Source organism: Tupaia chinensis, unplaced genomic scaffold (genome assembly GCF_000334495.1).
Source record: "Tupaia chinensis unplaced genomic scaffold, TupChi_1.0 Scaffold000527_1, whole genome shotgun sequence".
Taxonomy (NCBI): Eukaryota; Metazoa; Chordata; class Mammalia; order Scandentia; family Tupaiidae; genus Tupaia; species Tupaia belangeri.
The window spans coordinates 4,792,048-4,809,996 of NW_006160040.1; the positions used below are offsets into that span (position 1 = coordinate 4,792,048).

The following is a 17,949-nucleotide window of genomic DNA, read 5'->3' on the forward strand; positions in this document are numbered from 1 at the left end:
CCACAAAGAAAAAAGCCCCAAAAAAAAAAAAAAAAAAAAAAAAACAGAAAAAAAAGACCGTTCCTAAAATTTGCTCTCTTTTGTCTTGAGTCAAGATCTGGAGAGGATCAAGAACAGGCAGTGAGTGAGGAGGACTTGGGGGTCTGGGCTCCAGTACAACCCTGACATGACAGCAATGTGGCCGAACAAGTCTCTTAGCCTCTCTGAATTTCACTTTCCTTTTTGTAAAATTATGTTTTTGTATTTGGGGAAGAAGTGGATGGATGTAAATGCAATGACTTCTAAAGCTTCTTCCAGTTCTGATGTTCTTGGTTGAAACTGTGGCCTAATGATTTATGCGGCGTTTGTAGTTAGATTTTAATCCTTTCTTCTTCTGTCGAAGCTCTGAAGGTTGAGCTAGGGTTTCCAACTTGACCTTACTCTGTTTCATACCTTTTTCTATGAGGGAGGAACTTCTCAGAACCCCAGCTGCCAAAGTAGCTGCTCCGCAGTCTGCCTCAGCCTCCTGGCTCCTCCTACTCAAACTAGAACACTCTTATATTTTAAATTAAGTTTAAATTGGTTAAAATAATGTAAAATTACAGAGAACTTAGCAAGAGGAAAAAGAACAAAACAAATACAAGGAGTCTTCAGAGTTCGTGAAAAATGTGGAAAAAAATATGGAAAAACTATGCATACGTTTCAATTTCTTTTGCACCAAAATAAACTTTTTTTAAAAAGTTTGCTATAGGGGGGACCAGCAGTTAGCGTAATGACTATGTCACTGGACTCCCATGTAGTCGACCGCGGTTCGCGTCCTGGACCCAGTGGCTTAAAACTCACGCCAGGCGCATGTGCGCGCGTGCCCAAGATCCTGAGAGGAGAATGGAGGAGAAGAGATTGTGGCGTGGCCATCCCCCCCTGGGGGGTGATTTCTCGCTTTCTATCTCTCTGTCTCTCTCTGTCTGTCTGGCGAGTGCACATGCCCTATAGCAAAAACCTCTCCAAAAAAAAAAAAAAAGTTTGCTATAGTGTGTGTGTATTCACCAGAGACAGACAGAGAGAGGGGGAAAGGGAACTATCATCCCTCAAGGGAGATGACTATGGCATAATCCCTTCTTTTCCTTTCTCCTCTGGGGATTTTGGGTACCTGCATGCTGAGAGTGACTTTCAAGTTGTCAGGTCCAGGACTCAAACCATGAAGTTGGCTATGTAGGATCTAGCAGCCTTAACCTCTCCAATAAATTCAAATACAATTGGCCCCAATAAATTTGCATTCTTTTTGAGAGAGATTTTTGCTATAGGGTGCATGTACTCACCAGAGAGACGTAGAGAGACTGAGAGACAGAAAGTGAGAATTCACCCCACAGGGAGGATGGCCACACTGCAATCCCTTTTCCTCCATACTCTTCTCAGGATTTGGGACATGCACGCACACACACCTGGTCTAAGTTTTAAGCTGCGAGGTTCGGACTCGAACTGTAGTTGACTACATGGGAGTCTGGTAATGTAACCACTACGCCGTCTGCTGGTGCCAAATTCGCATTTTTAAGAGAGTTTTGTCTTAGGGCACGTGCTTCACTGGAGAGAGAGATAGAGACAGTGAGAGGAAAAGTGAGAAGTCATTCTCCCAGGAGGGATGGCCACACTGCAATCCCTTCTCCATCTTCCTGGGATCTGGGGCACACACCCACATGTGCCTGGTGTGATTTTCAAGCCACTGGTCAGGACTCCAACTGCAGTTAGCCACGTGGGAGTCCAGCAATGTAACTGCTAAGCCTTCTGCGGGCCTCTAAATTCATGTTTTAATTCCGTTTTTTTCACGAACTTTTTGAAGCTCTCATATGACCACGCAGAGGTATTATCATTATTTTTCTGAATTCAAGTAGGCTTTATATGTATGGTTTTGTTTTGTTTTGTTTAGAGAGAGATTTTTGCTATGGGGAGTGTATGCTCTCTAGAGAGACACAGAGAGACAGAGAGACAAAAAGCGAGAAATTACCCCTTGGGGGATGGCCACACCACTATCCCTTCTCTTCCATGCTCCTCCCAGGATCTTGGGCAGGCACGCCCAGCACGAGTTTTAAGTTACCAGGTTTGGGACTTACACTGCGGTCAACTATGTGGGAGTCCGGTGACGTAACCATTACGCCATCTGCTGGTTGCTATATGAACGTTTTAAATAGTTATAATTACGTCCTTCATAGCTCCTATTTTTCTAAGTTAGCATTACTATATACTATATATTTTTTCACATTTCTAACTAGTCTTTTTTTATTTTTTGGAGAGGTTTTCACTATAGGGTGCGTGCGCTCACCAGACAGAGACAGAGAGACAGAAAGCGAGAAATCACCCCCCAGGGGGGATGGTCACACCACAATCCCTTCTCCTCCATTCTCCTCTCGGGATCTTGGGCACGCACGCACAGGAACCTGGCAGGGGTTTTAAGCCACCAGGTCCGGGAAGCGAACCGTAGTCGACTACATGGGAGTCCAGTGACATAGCTATTACGCTAATTCTGGTTCCCTCTAACTAGTCTTTATACTCACCTTTATGACTGGATAATTTCCTTAAATGATGAATCTTTGCTTCTCTAGTCATTTCCATACTGATGGGTATTTAAGTGACTTCCACTTTTTGTTTGTTACTAAAGATGCTATAAGGTATGTTTCCTGTTTATAGACTTTTCCACTCTTTTCCCCAAGCTGCCAGACCCAGGTCTCAAACCGTGTTGTCTGCCATGTGGGATCCAGCCACCTTAACCACCATGCCACCAGGTGGCCCATTGTTCCACATTTTTAATTGATTGCTTTCGGTAAATTCTGGAAAGTGGAAATGAGGAAACAAAATTTAAATGTTTGGTTATATATTGGCAGATTGCTTTCCAAAGGGTTGTGCCAACTTGTAATGACACCAACGAAGCGGGAGAGCACCAGGTCCCGGGCGGCACTGAGTAGGCTGGTGTACCCGTGTGTGACACGTAAAAGGCAGCTCATGAGCTAATTTGTATTTCCTTCCTATTTATCCAGATTAAGTATTCTCCCAAGGTTTTGTTTCTAACTGAATTCTTAATGAGTTTTCTGTGTTTTCCTCCATTTATTTATCGTTTGGAATCTTGATGTCATTCTTTTTCATTTACATGAGGTTTCTTGAATAAAACCTTTTACTTATCAAGTTTTCTGCAAAGATTTTCCCCATTTGCTTTTCTATTTTTTAAAAAAATTATTTATTTAATTTTATTTATTCATTCTTTTTTTTTTTTTTTGGCCAGGCAGAGACAAAGAGAGAGAGAGAGAGAAAGAGAGAAAGCAAGCCACCAGGTCCAGGACTCGAACCATGGTCAGCCATCTGGGAGTGCCCAGCACCTTAACCACCATGCCACCTGCTGGTCCCCTGTTCTATTTTTTTAACAGAAACATTCCATATAGGCAACTCTTTTGATAATTTCCTTTGTCATTTCTTTCGAAGTGATTTTTTTTCTTTCTATCCTCCTAAGAAAACCTTTCTCTAGGTGTTCCATATTTGCCTTATTTATCCTCATTTTTAGGGATTTGATTTTATTAAAAAAATTTTAACTCCTGGGGCCAGAAGGTGGTACGGTGGGTAAGGTATTGGACTCCCACATGGGTGACCATGATTTGAGTCCTAGACCTAGCAGCTTGCTTTATCGCTTTCCCTCTTTCTCGCTGGAGAATTAAATAATAACAATAATAAATTAGTAAAATTAAATAATTCTTTTTTTTTTTGGAGAGATTTTCACTGTAGGGCGCATGCGCTCGCCAGACAGACAGAGAGAGACATAGAGACAGAAAGCGAGAAATCACCCCCCAGGGGGGATGGTCACGCCGCAATCCCTTCTCCTCCATTCTCCTCTCGGGATCTTGGGCACGCATGCACACGCGCCCGGCGTGAGTTTTAAGCCACCGGGTCCGGGACACGAACCGCAGTCGACTACGTGGGAGTCCAGCGACATAGCCATTACGCTAACTGCTGGTTCCCCTGATTCTTTAAAAAATATTTAACTCCTTTACTATTTCACTGAAGGGTGTGTGTATGTGAGTGTGTGTGTGTGTGTGTGTGTGTGTGTGTGGTATGAGGCATAAGTCAAAATAGAGTTTTTTCTCAAATCACCAGTCATTTACCTTACTGCCACTTATCAAAGTTTCTTTCATGTTTTCTTATGGTATTTTATTTTCAAATGTATTTGAATTCTCTTATAAATGATAGTGACCATCTGGAATACCTGGTTAGTCTTCTACTAGTGCTACACAGCTTGAATTATTATTATTTTTGAAATGTGTTACATTTGGACCTAGAAACGACCAATATACAGACTAAGCTTTTGTACTGGGACAGAAATGGGGAAGGTATTGCCCTCGGAAGACTTTCAGGAATTTATTAGTCTCTTTGTTGTCACTGAGAAGGCTTTAAGAGCCCAGAAATTGTGCCCTTCAGTAGACAAATCCTTCAGTAGGTCAGTGCACCCTTGGAGCAGGGTGGGGTACCAAATCACAAAGGCAGATAGGGGTCACCAAACTGGTCTTTACTGGAAGTGCTACTTTGGAGGACAACACAGGTGCCCACTAGGACAGGAGAGCCTTAAGGGACAATGTGACCGCCTCACAAGTCCCCTGGGATGGTTCTGGTGAAGAAGCACTGAAGGCGGTTTGGCGTCCTGTAAAACTGCTAAACTTGACATCGGGAAGCCTAGGTTTTCTCCTGGTGCTGCCACGTGTCCTTAGACAGTTTCGGTGTTGCTTCAAATCCCTCACTGGGAAAGGAGAATAGTGGTATTGACGAGGCCTACTTCATGGGGAGCTTGTGGGAAAAAAAAGTGAGTGCATATTTGTGAAAATATTTAGAAATTTTGAAGCTATAATTAGAGGAATTCATTAAAAATGTGTTGTTATTGGCTACCAAAATACTTTTTTAAAATCTGGAGCTTCTGGGACCAACAGTTGGTGTAATGGCTATGTCGCTGGACTCCCATGTAGTCAACCACAATTCAAGTCCCGGACCTGGTAGCTTAAACTCATGCCGGGCGTGTGTGTGTGTGTGTGTGTGTGTGCCCAAGATCCCAAGAGGAGAATGGAGGAGAAGGGATTGTGGCATGGTCATCCCCCATGGGGGGTGATTTCTCATTTTCTGTCTCTCTGTCTCTCTCTCTGTCTTTCTGGTGAGTGCATGCGCCTTATAGCAAAAACCTCTTCAAAAAAAAAAAAAATTCTGGGCATTCTATTTCTATTTGGATTTCTTTGTCATTTCTATTCTTCATTTAGACTCAAAACTTCTACAGTAATGATGACAGCAAATACTATGTACCAGGCATTTTTGCATATATTTCCTCACTTAACCCTCTCAGTAACTGTAATAAGTAGCTATTGTCTATTCATATCTAGTAAGTACTGTTATTTATCCTTATCTTCACTTCACAGGTGAGGAAACTGAGAGACGACAGAAGTGAGTAAACGATTCCAAATCACAGCTGTGAGTGGCAGAGCTAGGATGTAAGCCCAAGAAAACTGGATCCAGAGTCTGTGCCACTGACAGTATTAATATTATTAAATATGTGAAATGTTTTCGTTTATATTTTTTTAAAGTACTTTGTTTCCTTTCAGCTATTCTCAGCTAAAGTAATGGGAGATCCCTTTCTCGTGGAGGAGCTGGGTGTGCTTGCACTGAAGTCAGCAGCAGATGAAGGACAGAAACAAGGCCGAGACACTCGTCTGCTGCTCCTGGAGACGTTTTCCAAACTTCTAGAGCTCCTGACCCTCCGCCACCGGTTAATAGAAATGAGTCTGGAGAGTGCACACTTAGCCCGGTCAGTAGGAGGCTGAGGAGCCAGTGGAATAGAAGCTTTGAGCAAGACCTGGGGAAATGATTGACCATGGGTCTCCACAGCTATCACCCTTACCCCATCTCTGCCCCCAGAGCAACCAGAATGAGTTTTCAAAATGGCTGAAGTGACCACCTCACACCCTTGTTCCTTCTTGCTTCCAAACCTCCCTATGGCCGCTCAGCGAGGCTAAGTCCTCCTGCTGGGTTTCTTGTCCATTCAGCACATTTTCTTTTAATTAGATGCTTTATACTGATTTATTGGTTTTCGTGCTAGCACAGTCTCCCTGAATGCAGAAGCTCTGCCCACGTCGTTTACCATAATGTCCCATTACCTGGTATGGGTCTGGAGCCACACCAGGCTCTCAGGAAGTTGATTTAATTTGCTCTTGAATGTAATGAAGTTGGATAGCAGAGGGCCTAGAGAAAGGAGAAAGGAGGGAAATGACTCTGAGACAGACTTCAGGACTGACAGCTATGGAGGGCTCAGTGTGCAGGAGGAAAGACAGATTAAGACGTATGTCTTAGATGTAACTTAGGGATGATGGTAAGACATCAAGTGGACATGTTCCATAACAGAACAGAGATGAAACCAGAGGTTTTGTTGCAAACATGTATGAGTGTTGTGTTCTGGCCCTCATGAGAGGTTCTGTAGACATCAGCGTCCACTCGTCTACCACCAACCATGATCAAGGACCTACTGTGGCCAGAGGCTTTATGTGTATTATTTAATTATACACCTTTATGAGGTGGGTTACAAATATTTCATCAACAAGGAAATAGAGGCCCGGAAAAGTTTAATAATTTGACCAACATCATGTAGCTAGAAAATAATAGAAGCAGAATTCAAACTATTGGTCAACATATTATTAATCTGACACTGTCTCTCTATACTTTATGATCCTTCTCTTAGGAAGTTCATGATATAAAATTACCTGTAACCGTGTAATAATATTCTCATACGAACGACATAACACGAGAGCACCAAAAGGGAACATTTTATTCATTATAAGTGAATCAAAGAAAGCTTCAAAGACTTGAATTATGCCCCTCCAAAATTCACACTGTCAAGTCCTAATCCCCAGTATCTCAACAATGTGACCTTATTTGGAGATAAGGTCATTACAGAGATGACCTAGTTAAACTGAAGTTGTTAGAGTACGCCCTCATCTAATACGACTGGTGTCTTTATAAGGGTGGGAAATTTGAACATAGATTCACACTGAAGAAACATGACATGAAAGCACAGGGAGAAGATGGCCATCTGCAAGTCATGGAGAGGAGTCTAGAACAGATCCCTTTCTCCTGACTCTCAGAAGGAAGCAATGCTGCTGACTTCTTGATCTGAGATTTCTAGCCTCTAGAATTGTGAGACAATCAGTTTCTTCTTTTTTTTATTTAAGAATTATTTTTTATTTAATTTTATTTACTTATTTATTTTAATTTGACCATAGAAGGACAGAGTGAGAGAGAGAGAGGGAAAGTAAGAAAGCAAGCCACGATGTCTGAGACTCAAACCGCAGTTGGCCATGTGGGAGTCCAGGACGCTTCACCACCATGCCACCTGCCGGTCCCACAAGGCAATTAATTTCTGTTGTATAAGCCATTCAACACTTTGTGTGGTTATGATATCTTGTTACTGGTGCCAACCAAACTCAGCACAAGGGAGAGACATGTGTCAGAGTGGGAGTGTGAGGGAAAGGAGGAAGGCTGAGATGGCAGAGGGACGTCTGCAGTGAGCCACATTGAACGCCTCAGAAACATGGGACTGGAGAGCAGAGTGACTCTCACATGAAGGGGTGGGCTTAGGGTCTAGGTTTGGATGCATTCACCAAGGAGGGGATGTATTAGATGAGAAAAGAACCAGGCTGGGAAAGCCAGGAGACACCAAAATTCGAAAATAAAGAGTAAACAGTGAAGACTGAGACAGAGTGGCCATGAGACAGAGGCATGGCGATCCTGGATCAGGAAGACAAAAATACTCCTCACATCAGGGACTGAGAAATCGGACGTGACGAGCTCTGGGAGAAGACAGGGAGCATCATATTGAGGGCAACTCTGCTGACCTCAGGAAGACTCTGAGGACAGGAGCCAGTTTGTAGAAAGTGAGAGATGAGGGCGTGCCCAAGCACATCTCCTACTTTCACTGCGATTGTCATATCGAGAGCAGGACACACAACCCGTGTGACCTATTCACACAAGTACTTCACTTACTCTTGTTTGAATTTTGCTTATGTGCTTATTCAGGGGTTTTGGTTTCCTTGCCACTTAACTTGCCTGTAGAAGAAAGCACTAACAAATGCCCTTGACTACTGTTTTTCTTGCAGACTCTATAAGGAATTGGCCTGGGAGATGGGCTTTGAAGAGTTCCATTTGTATCTGAGGCCTGTTCACTTCGAGTTTGTATCACACAAGGACAAGGTGGATCCACCACCTCCCATCTTTATGACCTCTCTGCTGGAGGACAAAGATTGGGTAGACAGGTAAGCCTTCAGAGGGACCTAGTGAAAATAGTGGAATGGTAACATGAATAACCAATGAAAAATATTTGTCACTATTGGGCACAAGTATAATCACATAGCTAAATTCTCTCCCCTATAATCTATTTGCCATAATGCCAATATTTTCCTTTTTTAATAAGGGCGCTGGGGGGATGTGATCTCAATCAGGGGGTATAATTGGATTTAAAAACACCAGGCCATGGGGTCAGCAGGTGGCATAGTGGTTAAGGCATTAGACTCCCTTGTGACTGACTGTGGTTTGAGTCCTGGACCTGGGGGCTTGAAACTCACACAGGGTACATGTGCTTACGTTCCCCCCAGGGACAATTTCCCGGTTTCTTTCTCTCCAATGAGCACACACACCCTATAGCAAAAATCTTTAAAAAAAAAAAATAAATAAATAAATAAAACAAATAAATTAGTTAAAACAGCAGGTCAGAGAACTCAAATGAGATGAAATTACAGATTCAGCAGCTTTCCAGACGGAACACGATGCTTCCAGGTAGAGAGAAGTTGGAGGCTGGTCCAGTGAGGCACAAGCAATGGATCAGAAGTCCAAGGCTCTGCTCTCACTTTGCTGGGCCCAGGACGAAGTCACATTTTCTGAGTGTCTGTTTCCTTGAAACCGCAACACAGTGTACCAATCTAACACGCAGGCAGTGTTTCAGTCAGGCTCTTTTGTTGGCTGGGAACAGAAGCCAACCTAAACCACCGAAACCTCTCTCCTGCCCCTACGTTCAGCCCATTGCCTGAAAGCAAGCACTCTTCCCGGTAATGGATTACGACTCCACCCAGCTAGGGGAAGGAATCTTTATCCTCACACAGAGTTGGCCTTTGATCTATAGGAAAGAGCACTTCTCTCTCCCTCTGTTCTTTCTCTACTAGTCTGTCCTACTCCTAGGGTTCCAGCCCTACTCCTGGAGATTCACCCCAAGGAAGGTGAAGGTGATTCTAAGGAGGGAACGTCACCCTTGCTTTCCTCCTGTGGGTTAGTGCTCAGAATCCAACTCTGATCTGTTGCTATGCTGAAGAGCTCCTTGCCCTTAGGGAGAGTAGGGGCTGGAATGGAGGTTGGGATGATAGAATACAGTATCCTGGGATACTGGACACGTCTTTGTTCGGGGCGGAGGGGGGGCTGCCCTGTGTGACGTGGGCTGTTGAGCAGCATTCCTGACCTACCCAGAGATGCCAGTAGTGTCCCAGTACCCAGCTCCAGCCCTGCCATTTTTGACGATAGAAGATGTTGCTAGATGTTGCCAAATATCACCTGGAGACAAAATCTCCCCTGCTCTATCCTGTCATAGCAGCTAAACCAAAAACGGAATTTGCCGTAAGGATGCAGAGATATCTTCCAGGGGCCAAGGCAGGAAGTGTGATAGGCCTCAGGTGAGGCTTGGTCTCTAAGTGGCAAAACATCTGGAGTCAAGCTGTTTTCTGGCACTTCAAGGGCCTTCTGCTGGAGTTAGTACCTTACGCTGCAGTGAAAATAGGGCGTCTATATGAACCCACCAATCAGCACGAACTGCCAGAGAGCTCTACGGTCTGGTCAAGTGGGCTACTTGTCCTCCCATGATGACCCAGCGATGCGGCAGGACAAGGGGAACTCCCCTGAATTACCAGGGGAGTGTTTATGCACTCAAAGAACTCGTGCCTTGCTTTGTTTTCCTTTTACCTATGTTAAATCCTTAAAGTTGCCACTGTGGGTCCAGCCAGTGGCGTGGTAGTTAAGGGGGCTGTTATGATATCTTGTTACTGGTGCCAACCAAACTCAGCACAAGGGAGAGACATGTGTCAGAGTGGGAGTGTGAGGGAAAGGAGGAAGGCTGAGATGGCAGAGGGACGTCTGCAGTGAGCCACATTGAACGCCTCAGAAACATGGGACTGGAGAGCAGAGTGACTCTCACATGAAGGGGTGGGCTTAGGGTCTAGGTTTGGATGCATTCACCAAGGAGGGGATGTATTAGATGAGAAAAGAACCAGGCTGGGAAAGCCAGGAGACACCAAAATTCGAAAATAAAGAGTAAACAGTGAAGACTGAGACAGAGTGGCCATGAGACAGAGGCATGGCGATCCTGGATCAGGAAGACAAAAATACTCCTCACATCAGGGACTGAGAAATCGGACGTGACGAGCTCTGGGAGAAGACAGGGAGCATCATATTGAGGGCAACTCTGCTGACCTCAGGAAGACTCTGAGGACAGGAGCCAGTTTGTAGAAAGTGAGAGATGAGGGCGTGCCCAAGCACATCTCCTACTTTCACTGCGATTGTCATATCGAGAGCAGGACACACAACCCGTGTGACCTATTCACACAAGTACTTCACTTACTCTTGTTTGAATTTTGCTTATGTGCTTATTCAGGGGTTTTGGTTTCCTTGCCACTTAACTTGCCTGTAGAAGAAAGCACTAACAAATGCCCTTGACTACTGTTTTTCTTGCAGACTCTATAAGGAATTGGCCTGGGAGATGGGCTTTGAAGAGTTCCATTTGTATCTGAGGCCTGTTCACTTCGAGTTTGTATCACACAAGGACAAGGTGGATCCACCACCTCCCATCTTTATGACCTCTCTGCTGGAGGACAAAGATTGGGTAGACAGGTAAGCCTTCAGAGGGACCTAGTGAAAATAGTGGAATGGTAACATGAATAACCAATGAAAAATATTTGTCACTATTGGGCACAAGTATAATCACATAGCTAAATTCTCTCCCCTATAATCTATTTGCCATAATGCCAATATTTTCCTTTTTTAATAAGGGCGCTGGGGGGATGTGATCTCAATCAGGGGGTATAATTGGATTTAAAAACACCAGGCCATGGGGTCAGCAGGTGGCATAGTGGTTAAGGCATTAGACTCCCTTGTGACTGACTGTGGTTTGAGTCCTGGACCTGGGGGCTTGAAACTCACACAGGGTACATGTGCTTACGTTCCCCCCAGGGACAATTTCCCGGTTTCTTTCTCTCCAATGAGCACACACACCCTATAGCAAAAATCTTTAAAAAAAAAAAATAAATAAATAAAACAAATAAATTAGTTAAAACAGCAGGTCAGAGAACTCAAATGAGATGAAATTACAGATTCAGCAGCTTTCCAGACGGAACACGATGCTTCCAGGTAGAGAGAAGTTGGAGGCTGGTCCAGTGAGGCACAAGCAATGGATCAGAAGTCCAAGGCTCTGCTCTCACTTTGCTGGGCCCAGGACGAAGTCACATTTTCTGAGTGTCTGTTTCCTTGAAACCGCAACACAGTGTACCAATCTAACACGCAGGCAGTGTTTCAGTCAGGCTCTTTTGTTGGCTGGGAACAGAAGCCAACCTAAACCACCGAAACCTCTCTCCTGCCCCTACGTTCAGCCCATTGCCTGAAAGCAAGCACTCTTCCCGGTAATGGATTACGACTCCACCCAGCTAGGGGAAGGAATCTTTATCCTCACACAGAGTTGGCCTTTGATCTATAGGAAAGAGCACTTCTCTCTCCCTCTGTTCTTTCTCTACTAGTCTGTCCTACTCCTAGGGTTCCAGCCCTACTCCTGGAGATTCACCCCAAGGAAGGTGAAGGTGATTCTAAGGAGGGAACGTCACCCTTGCTTTCCTCCTGTGGGTTAGTGCTCAGAATCCAACTCTGATCTGTTGCTATGCTGAAGAGCTCCTTGCCCTTAGGGAGAGTAGGGGCTGGAATGGAGGTTGGGATGATAGAATACAGTATCCTGGGATACTGGACACGTCTTTGTTCGGGGCGGAGGGGGGGCTGCCCTGTGTGACGTGGGCTGTTGAGCAGCATTCCTGACCTACCCAGAGATGCCAGTAGTGTCCCAGTACCCAGCTCCAGCCCTGCCATTTTTGACGATAGAAGATGTTGCTAGATGTTGCCAAATATCACCTGGAGACAAAATCTCCCCTGCTCTATCCTGTCATAGCAGCTAAACCAAAAACGGAATTTGCCGTAAGGATGCAGAGATATCTTCCAGGGGCCAAGGCAGGAAGTGTGATAGGCCTCAGGTGAGGCTTGGTCTCTAAGTGGCAAAACATCTGGAGTCAAGCTGTTTTCTGGCACTTCAAGGGCCTTCTGCTGGAGTTAGTACCTTACGCTGCAGTGAAAATAGGGCGTCTATATGAACCCACCAATCAGCACGAACTGCCAGAGAGCTCTACGGTCTGGTCAAGTGGGCTACTTGTCCTCCCATGATGACCCAGCGATGCGGCAGGACAAGGGGAACTCCCCTGAATTACCAGGGGAGTGTTTATGCACTCAAAGAACTCGTGCCTTGCTTTGTTTTCCTTTTACCTATGTTAAATCCTTAAAGTTGCCACTGTGGGTCCAGCCAGTGGCGTGGTAGTTAAGGTGGCTGAATCCCACATGGTCAACTGTGTGGTTCAAATCTTGGAAACGCACTGGGTACATGTGTGCATACCCAGAATCCCAAAAGGAAGGAGGAATGGAGGAGGAATTGTGGTGTGACCTTCCCCTATGGGGAGTGTTTTCTCATACATTTCTTCTCTCTCTCTGTCTCTCTCCAATAAACATACATACACTTCATCAAAATTAAAAAAAAAAAAAAGTTGTTACTTTGGAATGCCCTTATTAACTTATCAGTTTATTTATTTTAGTTTTGCTAGAGGGTGTGTTCACTCACCAGAGAGAGACAGAAACAGAGAGTGAGAGAGAGGGAAAGTGAAAAATTATCCCCCCGAGGGGGGGGGCTGGTCACACTGCAGTCCGTTCTCCCCCTTTCTCCTTTGGGGATTCTGGGCACACATGCATATGTGTCTGGCATGTTGTTCAAGCCACTGGGTCTGGAACTCAAACCACATAGTTGGCTATGTGGGATCCATTCACCGTAACCACCGTGCCACTGGCTGGCCTCCCGGAATGCCATTATAGCAACACCATAGAGCAAAACATGAATGTACTGATTTACATTTTAAAAAACACATTTTTGAATATTATCCCACTTAATATATAGCATAACCTGGGCCAGCAATTGATGTAATGGCTATGTCGTTGGACTCCCACGTAGTCAACCGTTGTTTGAATCCTGGACCCAGTGGCTTAAACTCACACTGGGCGCATGTGTGCATGCATACCCAAGATCCTGAGAGGAGAATGGAGAAGAAGGGATTGTGGTGTGGCCATCCCCCCTGGGGGGGTGATTTCTCACTTTCTGTCTCTCTGTCTCCCTCTGTCTTTCTGGTGAGGGCACATGCCCTATAGCAAAAATCTCTCAAAAAATATTTATCATATAACCCTATGAGATAAGTGGTATCCCCATTTATACATGGATATTAAGTTGCTTGTCTAGGTCTCATAGTTAGAGACAAAGGAGTGTGTTCCGAGGTGGAAAGGTGACTGCAAACAATATTTAGATGGTTACTGGAACCACTGCTGAGAGTGAGAACTGAATAACACTTAGAAGGTATTCAGAGGAAGGAGCTGGTGAGGGATCCTGAACAGGTGTGGTCAAGAAGGTAACAGGACAGAGAAGAGGATTTCAAACACTGGGGTGGTCACCACAACCAAACTGCAGGGGAGCATGTCCAGTAAGAACTGAGAAGACCCAGACCCCTTACAGCCTTCAGGTCAAAATATCAAGTCTTGCATTAAGCCTGCACTTGCTATTACTGCCGAGGTCCCGAAGCGGATCACATGCCACTCTGCTGCACTGGGACGGGCCTCTCCCGATCAGGGCCATGTCGCATCAAAGCACCTTCATCTTTCTTCTTGCAGATATTCTCCTACTACTCTTGCCTTAGCCATCTGTGAGGTGGATGAAAACCAAGTTGGAAAATTTAGTTTTTATACAAAGGATCCCATTCTTAAGGTAATTTATTTGCTTATTTATTTTACAAAAGAAACTAAAATTAAAACAATTAGCTTATGCATTTCTATTTTAAAAACCATATTTAATTCATATACATTTGCTCCAGTATATGAAGAAACTTCAAAAAGATAGTGGAAAATAAAATTAAAATATAAGTTTACTTTAGTGCAAAAAACATTGTGGTTTTCCTAGAATGCAGATTTCCCATGAGGAAGACCACCCCTTAAGAAAAGGTTCACTTTATGGGGCCAGCAGGTGGCATGGTGGTTAAGGGCGTTGGACTCCCACATGGCTGACCGCGGTTTGAGTACCCGACCTGGAGATTTACCTTCTCACTTTCTCTCTCTCTCTCTTTCTCACTCTGTTCCTCTCTTGTCAAATTAAAATAAATAAACAAAGTTAAATACACATTTTTTAAAAGTTTCACTTCATAAATAATAAAAATGATGTTGCCTTATATGACATGCACTTTAGCATGATTTGAACCCTAGACTGTAATACCACGTACGATAACTTCAGTTAGACACTAAAAGGCATGTGTAATGAACCACCTTTGCATCAAGCTTTTTTTATTCACGAGGTTTTTTTTTTCTTTTTTTTTGGAGAGGTTTTTGCTATAGGGCATGTGCACTTGCCAGACAGACAGAGAGAGACAGATAGACAGAAAGAGAGAAATCACACCCCCCACCCCCCACCCCCCACCCCGGGGAGATGGACATGCCACAATCCCTTCTCCTCCAATCTTCTCTCAGGATCTTGGGCATGCACGCACACGTGCCTGGCGTGAGTTTATGCCACTGGGTCTGAGACTGACTAAGGGCTTGTGCGCTCACCAGAGACAGAAGAGGAAAAGTGAGAAAGCACTCACGGGTGAGGGGGGGGAGTGGCTGTGCTGCAGTCTCCCTTCTCCACTAGTGATCTGGAGCACACATGCACACGCATCCAGCATGCATTTTAAAGCCACCGAGTCCAAGAATCAAATCGTACAACCAACCATGTGGGATCCAGTCACTTTTACCACCACACCACCAGTTGGCCCCTATTCGATCTTTTTATAACCAGGGGCTATTTTGTCCCTGTCACTCAGATGTCTTTGCTTCTGTGTGTGTATTTTTAAAACATTGATTTAACCTTGGCTTTCAAGAGCCTGTCACTGAGCGCATGTTTGCTAGTTCATCAGAGCCAACTCATCCTTTCCCGCCCACTGGGAAAACCTGGCGGTGTCCAGCTACAGAGCAAATGAGGCCTGCAGGCCGCCTTCCTGGGCGACATGCTGCTTAGGGAGAGACCAGATTCCCCCTGATGGCTGAGCAGGAGGACCCCAGCTCCTCCTGCAGTTCGACTCGTGCTGTGAAGTCAAACTAGCTTTGTCCTGCGAGAGCCTTCGTACTTGCACACTGGAGTTCCCATGTACAAACTACATCCTAACTAGTGTGCAAATACACTGCCAAGCTAACTTAGGAGTGTGCTCTGAAACAAACACCTGAGTCACAGCCGGTCGTGACAGCCGTGCTTCAGTTTACCCCAGAAGCTCACAGTTCAAGCCGTTTCAGATGAGGCGGAAGTCAGGCTGTGAGCAGTCCAGCTGTTTCTACCTCGTTTCTGCTCTGTGTACGTCACTTTCCTTTCTACGTCCATATAGGTTATCTGACCAGAGTTCTTCAGAACCAGTTCTAGGGGCTGCCTGGTTCAGGAATGTTCTTTGCTTAAACTCAGTTAAATTTAATTTATCAAAAAAAAATTTTTTTAATGATGTATTTACATGTCGACTAAGTAGTGACTGCAACCCTCAGGGTCACCTGTTTCTTTGTGGGAGGGATTCCTAATACTTTGTCCATTTTTCCCTTTAGCTCTTCTTCCATTCAGGAGTGGAAAATATGCAAGTGACTCTTGCATGCCAAGCTGTGCAGAAGAATGCTCTGATGGTGGCCGTCCAGCAGGCATACTTCTGTCACACCCCTGGAGGGGGCTGTCCTGCTGATGTCAAGGTCAGCCTGTGTGACAGAGAAGTTGGAGACTGCAACACTCCCGGGCCTCCAGCTAACTTCATGCTGCCCCTTCTCTCCTTGCTTCCGGCCTCTCCTCTAGTCCCCGATTTCCTTCCCTTTCCCCCCTTTCTCTTTTTGTTTCTCTCTCCTTCCCCCTCTCCTTCTAATCCTCTTTCCTTTCTTCCCTATTTCTCTCCCTTCCTTCTTTCCTATTTGTGAATGAGTGTATGATGGTGGGGCCGGCAGGTGGCATGGAGGTTAAGGTGTTGGATCCCACAGGGCCAACTGGGTGATTCTTGGCTGAAAATTCACACCGGGCATGTGTGCATTCATGTCCAAAATCCCGAGAAGAAAATGGGAGAGAAGGGATTGCCATCTAGCCATTTCCCTGTCCTGGGGGAGAGGGGTGATTTCTCACTTTCCCTCATTCTCTGTCTCTCTCTGGCAAGTGCATGCACCCTATAGCCAAAAAAAAATAAAATTAAAATTAAAATAAATTACAGGGAACCAGCAGTTAGCGTAATGGCTATGTCGCTGGACTCCCACATAGTCAACCACAGTTTGCGTCCCAGACCCAGTGGCTTAAAATTCACGCCAGGCGCATGTGCATGCGTGCCCAAGATCCTGGGAGGAGAATGGAGGAGAAGGAATTGCAGCATGATCATCCCCCCTGGGGGGTGATTTCTCGTTTTCTATCTCTATGTCTCTCTCTGTCTGTCTGGCCAGCGCACGCGCCCTATAGCAAAAATCTCTCCCCCCAAAAAAAGATGTGAAAAATAAATTATAATATATGACCAAATGTTTACTGGATTTCTTAATTTTCAGTAATGTGTTAGTAATTTTTTCCTTTGTATGTGTGTGTGTATGCCTTTGTATGTGTGTGTATATATATATATGTACACACACACACATACATACACAGTATTGACTGACTAGAATCATCCAGCAGAAAACATTCCAACCCTTACTCTTCACAGATCAATAATTCCATTCTTTTCTGGTTTACCCTTCCTGTAATTCTTTTTGCAAAAATAAATGCCAAGCCGCCTGCCGACACCCCCCGATGTGCTTTTTAAGCCGTTGGGTCCTGAATTTGAACCGTGCAGAAAGCCGTGAGGCATCCAGCTGCCAACATCCAGCTGCTTGAACCACCACAGCACTGGCTGGCCCAGATGTTGAGTACCGTTTCATGTGCTTGCTTAGTTATCTGCATGTCTTCTTTAGAGAGATGTCTATTTAAATCCTCTTCCTTTTTATAAAATTGGATTTTTAAAAATTTTATTGGTCACTTATAAAAATGTTTTAATATATTGATAAATAAGTCCCCTTTTTAAAAAAAGTTACTTTATTTATTTATTTATTTTAATTTGACCATAGAGGGACAGATTGAGAGTGAGAGAGAGAGAGAGAGTGAGAGAGAAAGTGAGAAAGCAAGCCACCAGATTGAGGACTTGAACCATGGTCACCCATGTGGGAGTTCAGCACCCTTAACTACCACATCACCTGCTGGCTTCTGTAAGTCCCTATTAAGGTATATGATTTGGAAGTCTTTTTTTCCCCCATTCTTTGAATTATCTTATGAGTGGCATTTTTCTATTCTTTCTTTTGTCACTTGTTCTTTTAGTGTCGTATTTAAGAAACCATTGATTAGTACAAAGTCATAAAGATTTTTTCCTATAATTTCTTCTAAGAGTTTTATGATTTTAGTTCTTACATCTAGGTCTATGGTCAATTTATACTTAGTTTTTGTATATAGTGGGAGGTAAAGTCCAAATTCATTCTTCTGCATGTTAGTATCCAGTTGTCTTAGCACCATTTGTTGAAAAGACT

The 17,949-nt window shown here is 44.4% G+C and overlaps 1 protein-coding gene across 1 annotated transcript in view; it reads left to right on the forward strand.

The window, feature by feature from the left end:
- CCDC162P (coiled-coil domain containing 162) overlaps positions 1–17,949 on the forward strand; it is a 185,821-nt gene that overhangs the window by 75,552 nt on the left and 92,320 nt on the right. The window contains exons 20-23 of the mRNA XM_027775129.1: positions 5,598–5,800; positions 8,142–8,297; positions 14,038–14,131; positions 15,982–16,119. Of these exons, the coding sequence (XP_027630930.1) occupies positions 5,598–5,800; positions 8,142–8,297; positions 14,038–14,131; positions 15,982–16,119 (591 nt within the window). The remainder of the gene's footprint in view (positions 1–5,597; positions 5,801–8,141; positions 8,298–14,037; positions 14,132–15,981; positions 16,120–17,949) is intronic.